General features: G+C 44.2%; 1 protein-coding gene across 1 annotated transcript; it reads right to left on the reverse strand.

The window, feature by feature from the left end:
- Positions 1-507: 507 nt before the first annotated feature.
- On the reverse strand, positions 508-18,329 carry slc13a5a (solute carrier family 13 member 5a; the record flags this gene model as incomplete). The annotated part of the gene is made up of 13 exons (XM_079282853.1): positions 508-636; positions 1,074-1,211; positions 1,623-1,784; positions 1,971-2,092; positions 3,102-3,202; positions 7,663-7,875; positions 7,957-8,079; positions 8,567-8,750; positions 9,341-9,472; positions 11,822-12,054; positions 13,292-13,428; positions 14,004-14,132; positions 18,216-18,329. The coding sequence occupies 13 exons, from the start codon at positions 18,327-18,329 to the stop codon at positions 508-510; spliced, it is 1,917 nt and encodes a 638-aa protein (XP_079138979.1).
- Between the last annotated feature and the right edge of the window lie 3,935 nt (positions 18,330-22,264).

A 22,264-nucleotide genomic window follows, 5' to 3' on the forward strand; every position in this document is an offset into this window, starting at 1 on the left:
TCAGTATAGTTCTTTCACAGCATTAATTACATATTGTTAATTGAATATCTTCGGTTTATAAACTGTAATCACAAATGTTTCAAATTAAAAGTCTTTAAGCAGCTCAAATGAGCTAAATTTAGAGCTTTTAATTTGAAACACCTGCTTGAAAGTAGTTTCATATTGATTGAAAGAAAAGGATAAAAAGACTATTAGTTTCCTACCTTCTTATTAGAGACCTTCACTGTTGGATCACTTGGTCATATCGGTATTATTTAAACACCAATAATTAGAGATTTTAGCTACCATTGATCAGCAGTAGTATGTTTCTGCTAAAGACTCTTTCATTGGAGCTTTAACAGCAAAACATCAGCAGCGAGAAGCTCCAAAAACATCCAGATGTAGTTTCTGGAGGCTCAGAACCAGAACCAGACGTCACAAGCTGAGGTATAAAAACACGTAGGAAGCATCTGCTGAGACATCTTCTGAAGCCTGAAGATGAAGTCTGAGGCGACAGGTTGTCGGTCTCTACACGGGTGAAGTGGCGTTCGCCCACGACGGGAACGAGTTCAGGCCGAAGATCACGTGACCCCAGCTGTTGATGGCCAGAGTGATGCAGCTGATCCCGATCACGTTCATGACCGCGCCGGTTTTAGCCTGCAGGGGGCGCAAAGAGGCTGTTTATGACCACAGACTGAATATCTTGGTTCTTTGCAACCAGTGAACAGGAAGTGACCTTATCTGGACTGAGGAGGAGTGACGTAGAGACGCCGTATACGTCTCTGGTAGAGACCTGTCAATCACTGTGTAGCCCCGCCCTAAAGCATCCCCTGCTTTATGGTCTGTGTGACTCTAAATGGACCATAATGTACTAAATGAACATCATGCTGTATTGAAGAAGACTTGAAACTAGAGATTGAGACATAAACTCATGTTTACAATGTTTACTGAGGTAATAAATCAAGAGAGAAGTAGAGTCATTTTCTATAGACTTCTATACAACCAGAGGAGTCGCCCCCTGGTGGACACTAGAGAGAATGCAGCTTTAACACGTGAAGCTTTGACTTCACTCGTTATGACGTCATGAGTCTCACCATGTCGGACACTTTGAGGAAGCCGTAGGAGAAGACGATGGCGTTGGGGGGCGTGGCCACCGGCAGCATGAAGGCGAAGGAGGTGCTGAGGGTGCAGGGGATCATCACGTACAACGGGTTCATACCGATGGACTGGGACTGAGTCCGGACACAAGAAAACATCGGTACACGGCCGACAACCGAGCAGAAATAAAATGACAAAAGTTGACAGTTATTTTATCGAACGAATAAAAAGGGATTTTCTCACATTACTGAACAAAAATAAATTTTTCTGTTTCTATTTTTAACACAAACACGGTTCTCATTCATTCAAGTTTCCTTTACTTCTGTCGCGGTTAAGTTCAATGAAACTTCCTGTTGGGATGTTTCACAATAAAAGCTTATCACTGGTTCAAAAGGCTGAACCCCTCCTGCTCTTCACAGGCTTTTAATGTGAAACATCCTTACAGGAAGTGCAGTAACTTAACAGTGATTTAAAAACGTTTTGACCCCGCCCTCCTTTACTCCGATTGGACGATCTGTGGTGATGACAGTGTGTATTTTTGTTACCATGGAGGCCAGGATGGGTAGGAAGAGCGTTGCCGTGGCGACGTTGCTGGTACACTCGGTGAAGGTGGCGACGAGGAGACAGAGGATGACGGAGATGGCCCACGGAGGGATGGAGTGGAGCGGCGTCATCTGAGCACCGAGCCAGAGGGACAGACCGGACTCCTGACAACACACACACACACACACACACACACACACACACATACACTCACACACATACACACACTCACACACATACACACACACACATACACACACACACACACACACACACGTACACGCAGGTGTGGACTTTACAAACTGGTCTTTCTGTCCTGAATGTCTTCCCTCTGAAGATCCTAAACTCACAGCGCTGCCTTTGGCCAGAGCGAAGCCTCCTCCCAGCAGCAGGACGATGTTCCAGGGCATCTTCTTCTGAGTCACCTGCCAGGTGAGCAGCGCAGGGGCGGGGCCTCGTGACGCCTGGGACTCTGATTGGATAAAAAACAATGTGTGTTACCTGTGTGTGTGTATGTTACCTGTGTGTATGTTACCTGTGTGTGTATGTTACCTGTGTGTGTGTTACCTGTGTGTGTGTTACCTGTGTGTATGTTACCTATGTGTGTGTTACCTGTGTGTATGTTACCTGTGTGTGTGTTACCTGTGTGTGTGTGTTACCTGTGTGTGTGTGTGTGTTACCTGTGTGTGTGTTACCTGTGTGTATGTTACCTATGTGTGTGTTACCTGTGTGTATGTTACCTGTGTGTGTGTTACCTGTGTGTGTGTGTTACCTGTGTGTGTGTGTGTGTTACCTGTGTGTGTGTGTTACCTGTGTGTGTGTGTGTGTTACCTGTGTGTGTGTCACCTGTGTGTGTGTTACCTGTGTGTGTGTGTTACCTGTGTGTGTGTGTTACCTGTGTGTGTGTCACCTGTGTGTGTGTTACCTGTGTGTGTATGTTACCTGTGTGTGTGTGTTACCTATGTGTGTGTCACCTGTGTGTATGTTACCTATGTGTGTGTTACCTGTGTGTATGTTACCTGTGTGTGTATGTTACCTGTGTGTGTGTGTTACCTGTGTGTGTGTTACCTGTGTGTATGTTACCTGTGTGTGTGTGTTACCTGTGTGTGTGTGTGTGTTACCTGTGTGTGTGTCACCTGTGTGTGTGTTACCTGTGTGTGTGTGTGTGTGTGTTACCTGTGTGTGTGTCACCTGTGTGTGTGTTACCTGTGTGTGTGTCACCTGTGTGTGTGTTACCTGTGTGTGTGTGTGTGTGTGTGTGTGTTACCTGTGTGTGTGTCACCTGTGTGTGTGTCACCTGTGTGTGTGTTACCTGTGTGTGTGTCACCTGTGTGTATGTTACCTGTGTGTGTGTGTTACCTGTGTGTGTGTGTGTGTGTTACCTGTGTGTGTGTCACCTGTGTGTGTGTTACCTGTGTGTGTGTGTGTGTGTGTGTGTGAGAGTGTGTGTGTGTGAGAGTGTGTGTGTGTGTGTGTGTTACCTGAGTCAGATCTCCAGGAGTAGAGGTATCTCGGCAGTTCAGAAGGAAGAACAAACAGCAAAACAGCAACAAACAGAGCGACGGTCGCATCAGTGACAAACCTGCAGACAGATTCATAATTCATGAATTCATCTTTCAATAACTGTTGACCTTTGGACTTTACGACGCTCTGGAGTTATTGGAGTCAAAGGATTGATCTCAGGTGTGGTTTGGCTGTTCCTATAGTACCTGGTACTGAGTATCATCCCTTATAGATACTATGTTGAAGTACTTTACTAACTCAGGTGAGCTTCTGTGGTAATCATTGGCTCAGAGCTCCTCTGACCTCTGAATGGGGATTCACCAGCGAGTACTGGTATTTGCTGAATGTACTGGCAGATTTCCAGATGTTTTGTTAACCTTTCATTCAAAAAAGAGAAAAAGTTTCAGTTCAGTTCAGGAGGAAAGTTTCATTTGAAATATATAAAATAAACAACGTTAATGGTTCAGATTTTAACGAACAAGCTTACCGTAGAGAACAGAGTACCTTACCGTAGAGAACAGAGTACCTTACCGTAGAGAACAGAGTACCTGAACAGGTAGTGAACAGAGTACCTGAGCAGGTAGTGAACAGAGTACATGAACAGGTAGTGAACAGAGTACCTGAACAGGTAGAGAACAGAGTACCTGAACAGGTAGAGAACAGAGTACCTGAACAGGTAGAGAACAGAGTACCTGAACAAGTAGAGAACAGAGTACCTGAACAGGTAGTGTACAGAGTACCTGAACAGGTAGTGAACAGAGTACCTGAACAGGTAGAGAACAGAGTACCTGAACAGGTAGTGTACAGAGTACCTGAACAGGTAGAGAACAGAGTACCTGAGCAGGTAGTGAACAGAGTACCTGAACAGGTAGTGTACAGAGTACCTGAACAGGTAGTGTACAGAGTACCTGAGCAGGTAGAAAACAGAGTACCTGAACAGGTAGTGAACAGAGTACCTGAACAGGTAGAGAACAGAGTACCTGAACAGGTAGAGAACAGAGTACCTGAACAGGTAGAGAACAGAGTACCTGAACAGGTAGTGAACAGAGTACCTGAACAGGTAGAGAACAGAGTACCTGAACAGGTAGTGAACAGAGTACCTGAACAGGTAGAGAACAGAGTACCTGAACAGGTAGAGAACAGAGTACCTGAGCAGGTAGAGAACAGAGTACATGAACGGGTAGAGAACAGAGTACCTGAACGGGTAGTGAACAGAGTACATGAACAGGTAGAGAACCGAGTACCTGAGCAGGTAGAGAACAGAGTACCTGAGCAGGTAGTGAACAGAGTACATGAACAGGTAGTGAACAGAGTACCTGAACAGGTAGAGAACAGAGTACCTGAGCAGGTAGTGAACAGAGTACATGAACAGGTAGAGAACAGAGTACCTGAGCAGGTAGTGAACAGAGTACCTGAGCAGGTAGTGAACAGAGTACATGAACAGGTAGAGAACAGAGTACCTGAACAGGTAGTGTACAGAGTACCTGAACAGGTAGTGTACAGAGTACCTGAACAGGTAGAGAACAGAGTACCTGAGCAGGTAGTGAACAGAGTACATGAACAGGTAGAGAACAGAGTACCTGAGCAGGTAGTGAACAGAGTACCTGAGCAGGTAGTGAACAGAGTACATGAACAGGTAGAGAACAGAGTACCTGAACAGGTAGTGTACAGAGTACCTGAACAGGTAGTGTACAGAGTACCTGAACACTTGTCCTTTTTATTTTTGTTCACAAATACAATCAATGAAACATTATTTCAGGGTTTTCTGAATCTGCTCTTCTGATTCCTGATTAAAAGTGATCCACTTTTACATGCTTAAAGAAATAATAGATAATAAAGAGATATCTGATGTCTGGTAGCCATCATGTGGTTAAGAGGAATACTCTCACTTATTCTTTTCCCTCTTGAAACTCTGTTTATTTGTAAATCCAGTTCAATGATTGGAGGTGAAAGTTGATTCGAGCTGACAAGAGTCAGGACGTCTGAGCTTCATTATCATCCTGTGTGATCAGGAAACATGTTGAAATCATCAGTTTACACAAACAGCAGGTCCAAGGTGACTGAAATCAGAGCCGGCCTGCTGACAAACACTTTGGTTTTTAGGATTGTTTTTGACCTTTTTTCATGTGAAAGAGGTGAAAGAAGCACAGTGACTGACAAACTGCTGAAAGAGATGGAATCAGCAGGTCAACATGTTGTTGTGTCCAACTGAAGAACTAAAGACACTCAATCCGCCTCAGCTGTTATTTGGGTTCACTGATAATCAGCTGATGTTGGCGTTAGTGTTGATTTTACATATTTTAGGGAATAAAAAAAAGAAACTTGGTGACTTAAACTAGCAACCTAGCTAGGTAGCTCGTTACATCTCTACCTAGCTACCCAACTTACTCAGTGGTGGGCCGTCAGGGCCTGCAAGGCCTTCTCTGCTGGCCTAAACAGAATCACAAAGCTATATGTATTTAAAAAAAAAAAAAAAAAAAAATCTATTTTATAAGTGAATCATTTTTCTTAAATACACTACATGTATTATAATTCATACAAATATTTTCCCCATTATCTTATGTTCTCATTGCACAGCTAGTCTTCCTCAGTTGCTCTGCTTCCAGTGCAGCTTGTTTTAAGTAGAGCTGTTATCCAATCAGATCTCACCTCTGTGTCTCTAGGTAGAACAGAGCCAGAGGCCTGCAGACTCTCACCTGCAGCCAGTGCAGATTAAAGTACATGGGGACGATGTTGTTGATTGTCACAGTGTTCAACCAATCAGATCTTTAGTTTGACATGGTGGGCGTATTCTTTGACGTGTCAGCGCCTGCTAGCCGCCTATAATGACGTCAGCATTACATGCAGCTCAGTGTTCATCTGCAGCTTTCCCGCTAGGTGCAGAGTGTGCTGTGATTGGTCAGTGGGCGAGCACGTGACTATCGTGAAACAAAATTTAACAGCCAGCAGAGGCTGATGGGTAGTGAATCACATCACGTGATGCAGCTCAGACAATCAAAATGCATTGTGACTGAGTTGAGCTGCACCATGACAGAGAGTGCTGAGAGGAGGAAAGACACTGCAGAGCAGTACGTTGACCGTTCAGGTTAAAGTAAAACCCTCTGATACTCTTTGGGTCACGGCTTGTCATGAAGGAATGACGGTGGATCCCACAGCCAGACCAGCTGAGAACATTATATTTTACTGAATTTAGGCTTTTGCATTCTCTAAATGCTCGAGCGTTGAACGGTTTAATATGAAGATGTACAAAGTTACAGCAGTGAAGGCCCAGGTATAAAATGACCGGCCCGCCACTGAACTTACTAGCTAACTAGCAACATCTTAACTTTGTGAATTCATACTGAAAGTAACGTACGTAACTCTGTTGTCATAAAACAAGCTTTAAATAGATGTTCTACAGGTGGGTTTGGAATCTGTTTACTACATTCGTGGTTGAAGCTCAAAAGTTCTGGAATCTGGATGCATTGCTTTTCCTTTTTTGGGTAAAAAATGATTAAAATGTAAGAAGTTTGACACCAAAAGTTGATTGTCAGTTAAAATCTAGAGAAACGTTTAACTGTTAAGTTTAAAGGGCCAAACTCTGAACTTGTGGCAAGTTTATCTCCTCATGCTGAGAGCGATGAGTCCTGATGAAGTGAAAGGTGAGCATGCGTGCGGCCTCTGATGCAGGTCAGTCAGGTCAGCAGTCACCCGAGACACGTTTCTGTTTGTCCTTCGCCTCCGATTCCTGTGTGTTCAGGGAGTTTCCCCCGAGGCAAGCGCTGCCATGAACAACACTTTGGGTTCAGTCTTTTATTTCCATTGAACATTAATGCAGGACCAGTGCTGAACACGCACGCACGCACGCACGCACGCACGCACGCACGCACGCACGCACGCACACACCCACGCGCGCGCACACACACACACACACACTCATACACACGCACGCACGCACACACAGAAATGTGACACACTATTCTCAGTGGTGTTTCTGTTGCAGAAGACTCCAGACAGCTGTTTAGAGAGTAACTAAACCTCAGAGTTCACCTGGAAATAACAAAACATGCCTCTCCAACATTTTCTCTCTTTTCTGTGAACGTGAAATGAAGCCAACAGCATATTTAAACATCTGGTGAATCAGTGTTAATGACCAGAGTGTGTGTCAAGTTTTTCAATTTGAATTATTTATCAGCTGGCTTGTTAGCTAGCTAGCTAGTCTCATTCCACCATGATTTCATGCTACAGTTACAGAATATAATAAGCACCACAAGAACTGACGGGCGTGGTTACTTTAGCATGATAGACTGTACTGATTTTAAATAATCATTGACGACAACGTTATCAGAGAAACAAGCTGAGCTAACGTTAGCATCAGTTAAGTCATCAGAGATACAAGTTGAGCTAAAACCAATGCAGTCTGTTAAAGCATTGCAACCAGGAAGTGTAGAAGACTTAACACAGTGGAGATACTTCAGGTAATCCCGTCAGAGAGTTCTACCTCAGTTACTGTGAAACAATGAACAACCAGGACACGTGTTGTGCTTGGTTGGTACTCACTCTGCCTTGGCGTTGAAGACGTGTGTGGCCCAGCCGACCATGAAGCGCGGGTCTCTCGTGAACCACAGCACCACCATGAGGATGAGCAGCGCCAGGACGCTGACCTCTCCGTAAGTCACCGGTCCCAAACGGCGATGCTCGTTTCGGATCACTTCGTAAGCCGCTCGCTCCTTCTCCGACTGCACCGCCCCACAACCCCATGTCCTCCGCAGGCTGCAACACAACATTTAACCGTCTGCATGGGTGACCGGGTTTTCTTTCTTTAGTTTACGTGTTGTGGTGAAGCCAACTCACTTGCTGCCGATGTAGAGGAACTGCAGCCAGAACCAGGCCAGCGTTAGTGTCAGCACCATGGTGGGGAAGGCGAACACGAACCAGGACGCAAAGTTGATCACGTCACCGTTCCGAGGGAAGAGTCTACGAGAGAGAAGCACAAAAGGTGACAAAACGTCAGAAAACGTCAAAATAAAATGTTCAACCCTTTAAACAGATAGTGGAGCCCAGATCAGAACTTTAGGAGCAGCAGCCTACTCACTTTGAGAAATATCTAACAAAAGAAGCTAACGTAGTCCAAACTAAAACTAGAACTCCAGTAATAAACAACCTAAAACCTGAGAAAGAATAAATTAACAAGTTTACAAATCAGATTGTTTCCAGCACGCAAACAATACCAGGAAGGTGAATTAGGATCCTTTTTCATGGTGGACACACAAATTAAACACATCCAGGTGACTGTGCAACGGTCAGACCTGCTGACGTAGTATTAAATATTGACAAGAAGTCATTCTGAGTGAAGAAAAACGACAAATGTGTGTCCTTGTACAAGAAACCAATAGATTGCATTCTGTGACTCTTTCATGAACTGTCCCTGTTTCCGTCTGTGTTTTTGTGTTCAAGCACCTACTGGCTCATCTGTCCCATCAGAACCAGGTTGGGTCCGGTGCCGGTCAGCGTGGCGATGCCTCCGATGCTGGCGGAGTAGCACACACACAGCAGGAGTCCTTTGCTCAGCTTCTTCCTCTCTTCCTCTTCGTCGCTCAGCTCCTCCAACTCCATCTGACAGCAGACGTTCTCCACGGACACAGCGGCTACGTAGAGGAGGGAATGCTTTAGAGCACTACTACACATTCTGATCACGTTTCAAATCATCCATCAGCTTTGGATTGATTTCATCCTCCCTCCAGGTAGCTGATGGTTCTAATTATTCCGAAACCCCGACAGTCGGAAAAATATCCCAAATGTCCCATTTTCCGTATCCCAAAAACCTACGGCCATTGTTCCAAAGGTCCATTGATCAGAAAATAAAAACTCTCCCTCAACAAACAAGCCCAATACGTATTATTATCAGAAAGGTTCAGGTTACACAACGACGTGGTTCGGCTCAGGTCAAGATCGTGGCTCGGGTTGAAATAGATCCTCTTTGGCAGAAAGTTGAACGCCGTGTTTTTTTGTCTATATTTGTTTATATTTTGGCAAATTGTCAGCTTTAAAAGTACATCGTGAATATGAACGTGGAATATCAACATTTTACTTTCCTACAATATCTGCATGGCATCGACAGCATGGTAAAGATCTTCATATTTAATTGAAATTAACTGAAAACCGATGACTCTTTGTAAGAAAGAAAATCAGAGTTCTGTACCAGAGTGCATCTCCTGCGTGGACTCAGCAGGTCCACCGTTGGTGCTGTCCGATGGAGGTTTGTCTTGTGGTGTCGGTGTGACGACCTCCTGTCTGTCCATCTGAGCCTCAGCGGACGTGTTGCTGGATTCCTCTGAGTTACTTTGTGTGAAGGTTTCTCCTTTCACACCTGTGAGGAAACATCCAGAAGGTCAGATGTCAAACTTAAGAAAGACTTTCTTCGTCTTTCAAGCCACTTCATGATTTGCAAATTAGACACTTTTAAATATTGTCTTAAAAAACCCTCCCCCTACACCTTTTAGACCAGGGGTCACCGACCTTTGTTAAACTGAGAGATACTTGAAGGATACCGAGTAGTACGAAGGGCTACTTGTTTGATACAAACTTCCTAAATAACAAAGTTGCACAGATCACCTTAATAATAATAATAATAATATGTGTGAAGACACTGTCTGATCACATGTCAATGTTAATTATTCCTTACAATAATTATTAACAATGATTTCCACAACATGATGGTAGGAAACACAGATATATTTAAACATGTATTTCTGTTCTTCTGTTTCAACATTTGAAAGTCAGAGGTACCACATCTCTGGTATTTTAGTAAATATCTTTCTTGACAGTTTTGTATGAATAAGCACTTTTGTAGCATTTGGTTCAAAATCACACCTGTTATATTTTTGTAAAAATGATCACTTCTAACATTTTTTATGAAATCATTAACTGTCATATCTTCACATCATGTATTGTTTGTACTAACCACCACTTTTGTAACATTTTTGAACAAATCATGATCAACAAATCAACTCTGTCCCATGTTTATACAAATCATCAGTTATGAATATCCCGTGTTGTTTGGCTTTGGAGCGGATCACATTTATGATCTTCACGACAGGTGTCACGTGATCAAAGCCGGTTACTGTTGCACACAGCGCCTGCTGGTGAATGATGCAGTGGTAATGTAGACATGTTGGGAAGTCTGGGTCACCTTTGCATTGCGCAATGAAGCCTGCATGCCGGCCCGTCATGGCGTCTGTTATCACCGACACCATTTCCAACAGAACCTTTTTCTCCACCAAGAAACGAGTAAAAAGTCTCGTCTGTAGCCGAGCGGGGATCCAACCCTCCGAGGCGCGCGAGCGTCTTCGGGCGCGCGCGTTCAGACCTCTAGTCTGGGCCTTTCGCTCAGTTTGCGTTGCCTCGCCTCGACCCCCGCCACCCCTGAGTTGTTGCCCCGCGGCCTGTTCGAGGACTGACGACCTGACGACGTGGTGCGCTTGCGGCGCGCGTCCGGCGCTAATGGGAAGCACCGCCATTCGGAACCTGAAAGCCCAGTGCGGTGCCTCGTCCTGGCTGTCCGGGTCTGGGTACCCGACTCTCTTATGACAAGAAATATTGTCATTTTAAAATCAACATTCATGCAAGTGTTTTTGATTAAAAATGAACAGCAACTAAACATTTTAGACGGAGCTCCGTGGTGACAAGTGCTATTTTTAGAACATGCCTTGCGGGCGACTCACGTGTTGGCTACCTCTGTTTTAGACATTGTTGGACCTGATTTTGTAACTTTGCGAGACACTTACTGTATGCAATCAAGTTCTAATCTTTGACCAGCTATCCAAAGGAACTTTGCTCTCAAGCTCTCCTTTTAGCTGTGCTAAACAAATGGCAGTATGCATGGCAATGTTCGTCTGCCAGTCCACCACTTTGGTCCAGACCGACATATCTTAACACACTATTGGATGTACAAACATATTGATATCAAGCAGATGAACACAACACAGGTTGGTGAGCCTCTGACCTTTTGTTCCATACATTTTGTAGTTCAGAGTAAAACGTCTCACCTGCTACCAGATGGTTCCTACAGTCATGTTTTCCTTCAGGATGAATTGTAATATCTTAGACTTTTCTTCCGGCGCCATCATGAGGTCAACGTTTTTGTCCAATCCTCAAACTAAAGGTATACCACACGTCATATAGACTTGTTTGTTTTCAGCATACCTTAAAGCTCGACTACAGCAGGACTTGTGGTGACTGGGAGTCAAACACTTGGGTTTGGACTTGTGGTTAGATGATTTCGACTGCAGTACTGGCGTTAAGTGTAAGGTTCCCAGCTTGGTTGTCCATTTTTAGGGATGTATTGTGAAGGTCACTGGGCCTCCATTGACCCAATCACCAGACAAGAACAACGACGTTGGACGATTCTGTGAAACCCACTCACAATGTTTTTATGGCAACGTTTTTAAAGATCCTTGTGCCGCACTATGTCTGCGCATGGAAACTATGGTATGGTAAAGGTTTGGCAAATGATGTAGTTGTAAAAAGGTGAACATTATTGCAGGTCTGCGAAAGAACGTGAACTCCCATCTCCTGCATTACAATCTGACACAGTGCATGCCCTTTCACCAGCCTCCTAACCCTTACTGTCATTCCCTACAAACAGATTCATCCACTTTCTGTGGCTGGTTTCTTCTAAAACAGGATCTCAGTAGGCAGCATAGTGGATCAATCATACCGTTGTCCAGGATGTTCGCAGCAGCAGTTTGCAGAACGCTGCTGGTTTTCTCCTTATGTTCCTGGTCTAGGTCGACACTCCCTCTCTGGGTATTGGAGGAGGGTTCAGGGTCTACGTTGTCATGGAGCTGTTCCAGGACAGCCTGGACGATTGGAACCATCATGGCGGTGGTGGCCGTGTTGCTGATCCACATGGACAGAAAGGCTGTCACTCCCATGAACCCCAGCATCAACCTGGAAGACGAAGAAAGAGGAGATTTTCAAAAATGTGACAACGCTTCAACAATCCTCATCAACAAGTGCAACCAGAGGACGGCACCAAAAGAAACGGAACCAGAGGATTGTCACGGTACATTTTTTAACCAGTACGACCAATGAACATTGACACAAGTCTGGGGAAACTGACAGGGAATTTAGTACTAAGAAGATTCACTTACAGTCAGGTGGAAACCTTTAGTTCTTCACGTGTTAAAGCTGCATTCTCTCTAGTGTCCACCAGGGCGCGACTCCTCTGGTTGTATAGAAGTCTATAGAAAATGACTCTACTTCTCTCTTGATTTATTCCCTCAGTAAACATTGTAAACATGAGTTTATGTCTCAATCTCTAGTTTCAAGTCTTCTTCAATACAGCATGATGTTCATTTAGTACATTATGGTCCATTTAGAGTCACACAGACCATAAAGCAGGGGATGCTTTAGGGCGGGGCTACCTCAGGTCTCTACTACGGCGACTTTAACCCTGTTGTGTGTTTTCACTTCATGGAAGTTAATTGTAACATTTTGGTCCTAAAAATGTGTTATTCAACGTTCGGTTGTACTTCGCTCCTCCCTCTTGTGTCACTTCTGGTTGAAAAAAAAAACAAGATGGCGACGGCCAAAATGCAGAACGTCATCACAGCATCTACTTCTTATACACAGTCTGTGGTTGCAGATGTTAGGAAAGGATCACTGAGACAGGATTAACAGAAAACTTCCAACACTTCGGTCTTAAGTTAAAATATCTCCAAAGCTATCAGATAGATCGTTCATAGTTCATAGTTCATAGTTTCATGAGGACGAACCCGAATGACTTCAGTGATCTCCTGATTTTTCATCGAGCAAATCTCTTTAGATACGAATTTACATTTGTCAAACACTTAATTCATGACAGAATCCCAATTAAAACTATCATTTCTGTCAGCATTAATTAAATTGCCATTCCTCAACGATAAACATTTGACAATGTCAGCATGCATTTTCATTTCAAAACTCATTTAAAGCAAAGTACTTTTATGCTTAATGGAGGTTTGAGAAACCGAAGATGAAATAGATCCTTTTGATTGAAGTAACAACTTGAACTTTTCTCTGGCGCCAGTGGTAAAAGATAGAGAACGTGTCTCTCCAAGTTTTACTTGCGTCTTTTAATACTTTAATTTTGAACTCGTATTATTAGTAACTTAAACATTGATGGTACAGAGATCAGAGGACTCACAGGGCAGGTCGGACTCCGACTAGCAGCAGAACTCGCAGAGCGATGCGTTTGTGGAGGTTCCAGTGCTCCACGGCGACGGCCACCATCAGCCCCCCTACAAACAGCATGTTGGTGTCCTTCAGGTACTGCATACACACCTGAACAACAACAGACAATAATGAACCCATCCATGTCATCATTAGACACTCTGACACAGTGTAGAGAAGAGTGCAAGTTAAGGTTTGATGTGTAAAACAAACACAAGACTTTCACCCAGGAGACCGATGCTCGTGTCCTCGGTTTAGTCAACGCTGACTTGAGAAATGTCACGAAATGAGATTCTGATGTCACAATTTTACATTTTTCATAATATCTGATGAAGTAAAGTTTGTTTTATCATCCTCAACTATATCCAGTCATGTTTGTATACTTAAAAATCCTGATATTGTCTGGGAGAAGGCTCTACAGAACGCACGGTCCATAGACAGAGACCAACAGACGAGCTCTCAGTTGGTTGTATGCAGTGTGTAAAATACAACACTTCATTCTTTTGCAACCAATGAACAGAAGTGACCATATTTGTTTGTAACCAAACAATTCTCTCATTTGAGCTCTGATTGAGGCACTCGTCTCTTTAACCTCCAATAACTCAAACTTTATATTAATCAATTAATAATTTAGCACCTTTTAAACTTTTTTGTGTGTGTGTGTGTGTGTGTGTGTCCAGTCTTACGTCTTTGGACTCCATGATGCCGAGGACGGGGAACAGGATGGTCGGCAGCAGCGCCGTCACCGCCAGCGGCAAAACCTCAGTGCACCAATACACCGCCATGAGGAGGATGACGTAAGCACAGGCGGCCTCCTGCACACACACACACACACACACAGAAAAACATGTCAGGTTAATACTTATTCGAAGAACCATAACAAACCACAAAAGCCACGCTTCCATCTGAAGTTAGTGCAAAATTTTAACAAATTTCCTGATAACCATCCAAATAGAACGTTTTGATTACACACAACAATCTCAAACTTTAAGACCTCAAGTTTCCATTACTTTCACCGCCTAAATAAATAAACCTTAAATGAAGTTATTAAATGCTTTAATCCTGCAGAATGAGATCAAAGTACGATTCCACCTTAATGTGATGATAGCAACTTTAAGAGGATTCTAAAGTACAACGGGGTTTTGCCAGTCTGGATGTTTGAAAAGCTAAAGAGTCTGAAAACAAACCACCATAACCTCGTTATGTGACATATACAACTGCAAAAACAAAAGCTGTTTTTGTAGAAAGAGGAAAACATGTGGATACAGACTCATGCTGTGAACTGTGAGCTCACCTGACACTTGATGTTCACTCACCTGCTGGACTCCAGATTCCAGCTGTGAAGACGACGAGTTTAAAGTTCTCAAAACTTTACAACCTTGAGACGTGAAACATCCACTTGTGTGTCGGGACGATTTAAAACATGCTGATCTGATGATGGCCGCTCTGTCCAAACAGTCTGTTTATCTTAACTTTCATTCACGTAAGAAACCTCCCAATGCATTCCCATTGTTCACTTAGGGGGAGCAAAGTTAGAGTTTTAGTAACCCTAATTTGAAATGAAATATTATCATCATACAATCACCACGATTAGGTGATTATATTATTATATCTATACAGCAATCCATGATTATTTCATTATTTTCAGCCAAGCTGTCCTTACCGAAGAAAACTGCCTTATTTTCCCTCATGTTCCCTCATCTCTATGTTCCCTCATCTCTATGTTCCCTCAGTCCTATGTTCCCTCAGCTCTATGTTCCCTCAGTTCTATGTTCCCTCAGCTCTATGTTCCCTCATCTCTATGTTCCCTCATCTCTATGTTCCCTCAGCTCTATGTTCCCTCAGTTCTATGTTCCCACAGCTCTATGTTCCCTCTGCTCTATGTTCACTCGGCTCTATGTTCCCTCAGTTCTATGTTCACTCGGCTCTATGTTCCCACAGCTCTATGTTCCCTCAGTTCTATGTTCACTTGGCTCTATGTTCCCACAGCTCTATGTTCCCTCAGCTCCATATTCCCTCAGCTCTATGTTGCCTCAGCTCTGTTCCCTCGGCTCTATGTTCCCTCGACTCTATGTTCACTCGGCTCTATGTTCACTCAGCTCTATGTTCCCTCATCTCTATGTTCCCTCAGTTCTATGTTCCCTCAGCTTTATGTTCCCTCAGCTTTATGTTCCCTCAGCTCTGTTCCCTCAGCTCTATGTTCCCTCAGCTCTATGTTCCCTCAGTCCTATGTTCCCTCAGCTCTATGTTCCCTCAGCTCTATGTTCCCTCAGCTTTATGTTCCCTCAGCTCTATGTTCCCTCAGTCCTATGTTCCCTCAGCTCTATGTTCACTGGGCTCTATGTTCACTCGGCTCTATGTTCCCTCAGTTCTATGTTCCCACAGCTCTATGTTCCCTCTGCTCTATGTTCACTCGGCTCTATGTTCCCTCAGCTCTATGTTCCCTCAGCTTTATGTTCCCTCAGCTCTATGTTCCCTCAGTCCTATGTTCCCTCAGCTCTATGTTCCCTCAGCTCTATGTTCCCTCAGCTTTATGTTCCCTCAGCTCTATGTTCCCTCAGTCCTATGTTCCCTCAGCTCTATGTTCACTCAGCTCTATGTTCACTCGGCTCTATGTTCCCTCAGTTCTATGTTCCCACAGCTCTATGTTCCCTCTGCTCTATGTTCACTCGGCTCTATGTTCCCTCAGCTCTATGTTCCCTCAGCTTTATGTTCCCTCAGCTCTATGTTCCCTCAGTCCTATGTTCCCTCAGCTCTATGTTCCCTCAGCTCTATGTTCCCTCAGCTTTATGTTCCCTCAGCTCTATGTTCCCTCAGTCCTATGTTCCCTCAGCTCTATGTTCACTCGGCTCTATGTTCCCTCAGTTCTATGTTCCCACAGCTCTATGTTCCCTCTGCTCTATGTTCACTCGGCTCTATGTTCCCTCAGTTCTATGTTCACTCGGCTCTATGTTCCCACGGCTCTATGTTCCCTCGGCTCTATGTTCCCTCGGCTCTATGTTCCCTCGGTTCTATGTTCCCTCAGCTCTATGTTTCCTCAGTTATATGTTCCCTCGGCTCTATGTTCCCTCGGTTCTATGTTCCCTCAGCTCTATGTTTCCTCAGTTATATGTTCCCTCGGCTCTATGTTCCCTCGGTTCTATGTTCCCTCGGCTCTATGTTCCCTCGGTTCTATGTTCCCTCAGTTCTATGTTCCCTCGGCTCTATGTTCCCTCGGTTCTATGTTCCCTCAGCTCTATGTTCCCTCAGTTCTATGTTCCCTCAGTTCTATGTTCCCTCAGTGTAAATTTGTCTGAGCCTTATCCCGGGAACAAGAAAACAGCTCAAAGCTAATTATTATGCGGAGACGACGTGTCAGGAAGTGAATAAATGTTGAAACTTGTGACAGAGAACTTTTCAACACTGGAATCTGTTTGTCAATCAGTGACAGAAAGTTGTGAACATAACTGTTAATATATCAAACAACAACTGGAGGGAAACCAGTAAGCAGAAGCTGTGAACAGCTGTTAGTCTGACCAGTTTGATGAGTTGAATTCAACTGGTGAGACCGTCTTCAATTGGAAAGTTTGAGGTACTTGTACTTTGCTTGAGTATTATCTGCTACGTTCTACTACATCTCAGAGGTAAATGTTGTACTTTTTACTTCATAACTTTAAAACAGATTCAGATTATTAAAAAACGAATATAATTAACTAATACATGATGAATGATGTATTATTATAGATTATATGAAGTCATTATATATTTGTGATTAACTGGTTAGTTTAGACAGTCGTACACTGCTCAGTTTACAGGAAAGAGGTTTGTGTAACTTCAATTGAAGAGGTCATTTCTGGTCAGTGAGCTGGTCAGTGACTTGGTCAGTGAGCTGGTTAGTGACCTGTTTAGTGACCTGTTTAGTGACCTGTTTAGTGAGCTAGTCAGTGACCTGGTCAGTGACTTGGTCAGTGAGCTGGTCAGTGACCTGGTCAGTGAGCTGGTTAGTGACCTGGTCAGTGAGCTGGTTAGTGACCTGGTCAGTGAGCTGGTCAGTGAGCTGGTCAGTGAGCTGGTTAGTGAGCTAGTTAGTGAGCTGGTTAGTGACCTGGTCAGTGAGCTGGTTAGTGACCTGGTCAGTGACCTGGTCAGTGATCTGGTTAGTGAGCTGGTTAGTGAGCTGGTTAGTGAGCTGGTCAGTGAGCTGGTTAGTGAGCTGGTCAGTGAGCTGGTTAGTGAGCTGGTCAGTGAGCTGGTTAGTGAGCTGGTCAGTGAGCTGGTCAGTGAGCTGGTTAGTGAGCTGGTCAGTGAGCTGGTTAGTGAGCTGGTCAGTGAGCTGGTCAGTGAGCTGGTCAGTGAGCTGGTTAGTGAGCTGGTCAGTGACTTGGTCAGTGAGCTGGTTAGTGACCTGGTCAGTGATCTGGTTAGTGAGCTGGTTAGTGAGCTGGTTAGTGAGCTGGTCAGTGAGCTGGTTAGTGAGCTGGTCAGTGAGCTGGTCAGTGAGCTGGTTAGTGAGCTGGTCAGTGAGCTGGTTAGTGAGCTGGTCAGTGAGCTGGTCAGTGAGCTGGTCAGTGAGCTGGTTAGTGAGCTGGTCAGTGACTTGGTCAGTGAGCTGGTTAGTGACCTGGTCAGTGATCTGGTTAGTGAGCTGGTTAGTGAGCTGGTTAGTGACCTGGTCAGTGAGCTGGTTAGTGAGCTGGTCAGTGAGCTGGTCAGTGACCTGGTCAGTGATCTGGTTAGTGAGCTGGTTAGTGAGCTGGTTAGTGACCTGGTCAGTGATCTGGTCAGTGAGCTGGTTAGTGAGCTGGTCAGTGAGCTGGTCAGTGAGCTGGTCAGTGAGCTGGTTAGTGAGCTGGTCAGTGACTTGGTCAGTGAGCTGGTTAGTGACCTGGTCAGTGAGCTGGTCAGTGAGCTGGTCTCACCGTGGTGCTGATGGCGAGCGGCAGCAGGATAATCGGGCTGCAGACGAGGACGAGGACGCCCCTCAACCTCCAGACCTGCCGCAACATTTTCACCAGCAGAGGAAGAACCGACATGTGATGATGATGATGATGATGATGATGATGATGATGATGATGACGGTTAAATCCGAATGACTGTCAGGGAACAAATGTACCGACGAGACTCTTCTCTTCACTGCTCACACTCTGTCTGCTGCTCTCTCATTTGTGATGCATTTCACTTTCAACACTAAATATTAACTCGATGTGAGTTACCTCACACACACACACACACACACACACACACACACACACACACACACACACACACACACACACACACACACACACACACACACACACCGTGCCCCTGCAGACTTTATCTAAAGTCTCACTCTCAGAGTAAACACAGAAGAGGAGTCAGACCTCCTGTTTACGTCACTTTTTATCTTCCTGCACAAATTCAACAAATCAGCTGAAGTTTGTTCTGAAGCAGCAAATATCTACGAAGACAATAACTCGTTACTTCAAACTCCACCGTCACAGCAGGAGGATCACAATCAAATCAATAGAATGAGGTCCAATCAACGACCTGTTCCAGTCGTCTGCACTTTGTTCTTTCTGTTTTCCTCGTTTCTCTCTTTTCTTGGTCAGACGAGAGAAGATTAAATTAACTTAAAGTAAATTAAAGAAAGAGGAACTTCATTTTCTCATTGTCTGTCTCTTGATTCTTCTTCTCCTCATCTTTCCTTTGCTTCTCTCTGAATGTTTCTCTCTCAAAGCTCTTCAGAGACGCATAAGGTTCAGAACGACAGCTTTTAATATTTCAGATAAAAGAAATATCAAAATGAAGCATTTGAATCACAACGAGCCCCATATTATCTATAACACGCTACATTTAAAAAGATAATAAAAGATACAATTGCATTCTTTCCAAGTGACAATTTTGAGCCAAAAATGCTTAAAATACACAGAATTATTGACACAAAGTATTAATATATGCATGACAAGTATACAGTACATAGTAATCAAAGAGAATCTCATGACATAGATGTAAAAGAAGCAGAAAAGAAGCTTTCTTTGCAGGTTGCTGGAAACAATTCTACAAATAAATAAATAATAAATACACTTTCACAAAAAGTTGAATTTGTTTCGCTATTTTTCAGAGTTGTAAATTACGAGCAGAGAAATATATAAAGTCTGAACAGTAACGGTAGATTCAAGGTGTTTATAATCATGTTATTACATCTTTCTTTAAACTATTCATTTAAAGACGTTATTTTACTTCTTAAATCTGTTAGATTTGCTCTATTTTAATGGTTTTAAAGCGTTGTATTTCAAAGCACTTTGAACTGCTTTTGTTCCTGTAATCTGCTTTATTAATGAGCTTTCTTTGTATTGTTGACTTTATTGTGTTTGTGCCTCGGCAGCATGTTGTCTGAGCTCAACATCTTCAGTGTGTCTGATATATTCCAGTTTGTATTGAACTCATCAGAGAGAAGAGTCCAGCACCGCGCACGTGACCTCATCAATCTACATCTCTGAGAACGAGACACTTTTAATCCGCTGCTTAACGTTCAGCCTTTTAAAACAATCAAGTGATGAGTGAAGACATGAAGACACGTGACAGCATGACGCTGAAATGAAAAGCAACAGAACCGACAAAGTGCAGAAAGACACGTCGGGGTCCAAACCTAAAGCTGCAACAGTTCAAATAAAAGATTCTGTAACTTCAAATGTAAACGTTTGAACAGTGGAAGTGGTGACGTCCTCGTTATTATTGCTACGGTCACAACATGCTGAACGTGTGTCGTGTCCATGTGAACATCACGGTGGTGAATAAACGGATTGTTAAATGACACTGATGGTTCCCAGTCGGTCCCAGTGAGTCGGGGTTCTGTGGTGGATCCAGGTGGATCCAGGGGGGGGGGGGTCCTGTTTGTTACAGAGCTGCATTGTGGGGGCGTAAGGCTGGAACCAAACGGTCACAGCTGAACAAACACCCGCCCACTCGCTGTGCAGAGCGCCATGAGGACTTCACTCTGAGACACGCAGACGTACCGTCACTGTGAAGCTGCTTAGTCCAGATACCCGGGTCATAGTCCAGTTACCCGGGTCATAGTCCAGATACCCGGGTCATAGTCCAGTTACCCGGGTCATAGTCCAGATACCCGGGTCATAGTCCAGGTACCCGGGTCATAGTCCAGATACCCGGGTCATAGTCCAGATACCCGGGTCATAGTCCAGATACCCGGGTCATAGTCCAGTTACCCGGGTCATAGTCCAGATACCCGGGTCATAGTCCAGGTACCCGGGTCATAGTCCAGATACCCGGGTCATAGTCCAGATACCCGGGTCATAGTCCAGTTACCCGGGTCATAGTCCAGTTACCCAGGTCATAGTCCAGTTACCCGGGTCATAGTCCAGTTACCCGGGTCATAGTTCAGTTACCCGGGTCATAGTCCAGATACCCGGGTCATAGTCCAGTTACCCGGGTCATAGTTCAGTTACCCGGGTCATAGTCCAGATACCCGGGTCATAGTCCAGTTACCCGGGTCATAGTTCAGTTACCCGGGTCATAGTCCAGATACCCGGGTCATAGTCCAGTTACCCGGGTCATAGTCCAGTTACCCGGGTCATAGTCCAGATACCCGGGTCATAGTCCAGTTACCCGGGTCATAGTTCAGTTACCCGGGTCATAGTCCAGATACCCGGGTCATAGTCCAGTTACCCGGGTCATAGTCCAGTTACCCGGGTCATAGTCCAGTTACCCGGGTCATAGTTCACTTGTGTTCATTCTGCTCTTGTTGTTTGGTTTAGATTCAGTTCGTCTCATTTAGATACCTGAGTTTAGTTTGATTAGTTTAATCTCGTCTAGTTTCTTTGGCTTCAACATGATGTTGTGTCGTTCATTGTTATTAGTTGAGATTAGTTTAGTCTAGATTCGATTAGTTTATTTTATATTTGTAATTTAGTTTCGTTTTACTTTATTCATGTTTAGTTTAGCTTAATTCATTTTTATTTAATTTGATCGTATCTAGTACTCAAAGATGCATTCACCAACATTCAACATCTTAACTGTTGAAAGCAGAGTTTCCATCACTGTCTCTTCACGTTTACATTCTGTAAAGACACAACAGCCGCCATCAGTTGATCATTAACCGGCGAACAGGTGGGCGGCAGTTGTTGTGTCCACGCCGTGTAGCCCGGAGAAGGTTGAGCACATCGGCCTCCACTCTTATTTCAATCTTCTCATCTTCGGTTTCTCAGCGTCTGCCCCACGTCAGACACAAGCCAGGTGAGTTCAGACTTCTTTGAATTCATCAAAAGCCTTTTGTGACCGCGTTATCAATCGGCGTCTGGAGAGAAAATGTATCTGCCGATCAGTTTCAGCACTGCTAAAAATAATTGATTGTTTACAGAAAATAGAGTCTTGAAGAGAAGATGCTGCTCTATAGATCCACGGATCCAGATTGTGTAGCTGAGCCTTACCTTGTATGTGTTGGTAGAGTCATGAAGTTCTCTGTTCTGTGTATTTAGTGTATTGCAGCTCAGCAGTCTGAAACAGTAACCTTCAGTCTGCTGGTAAACACAGCGGCCGTGTCTGAAACCTGCAGTGACTCTAAAGCGACGGGACGGATCCACTGAGAGAAACCGTTGCAATGAAACACAACGTCAGTGTTCCTCACAGCGTATACTCATTGCAGCGTAGCTCCAAGGATGACGGCGTCAGTCCGTCAATCAAACATTTCAATATCGTGGCAACGACTGGATTTACTGCCATGACGTTCATGGTCCCCAGCGGAAAAAAAACATAGTTGATCCCCAGACGAGCACCACCAAACAGGACAACATGACCGATCACAGTTCATGACAGGAAACCTCTAAACTCAGCAGAACCTTGAGATAAATGCTAACATACATGCTAACATGCTACGTCCATGACACTGTGTGTTAACTGGCCGTGAGCGACACGCTGTTTCTGTTGGTTGCTTTGAAAACGCAGAGATGGATTAAAGACGATTGATTGT

Source organism: Melanostigma gelatinosum, assembly GCF_949748355.1.
Source record: "Melanostigma gelatinosum genome assembly, chromosome: 14".
Taxonomy (NCBI): domain Eukaryota; kingdom Metazoa; phylum Chordata; class Actinopteri; order Perciformes; family Zoarcidae; genus Melanostigma; species Melanostigma gelatinosum.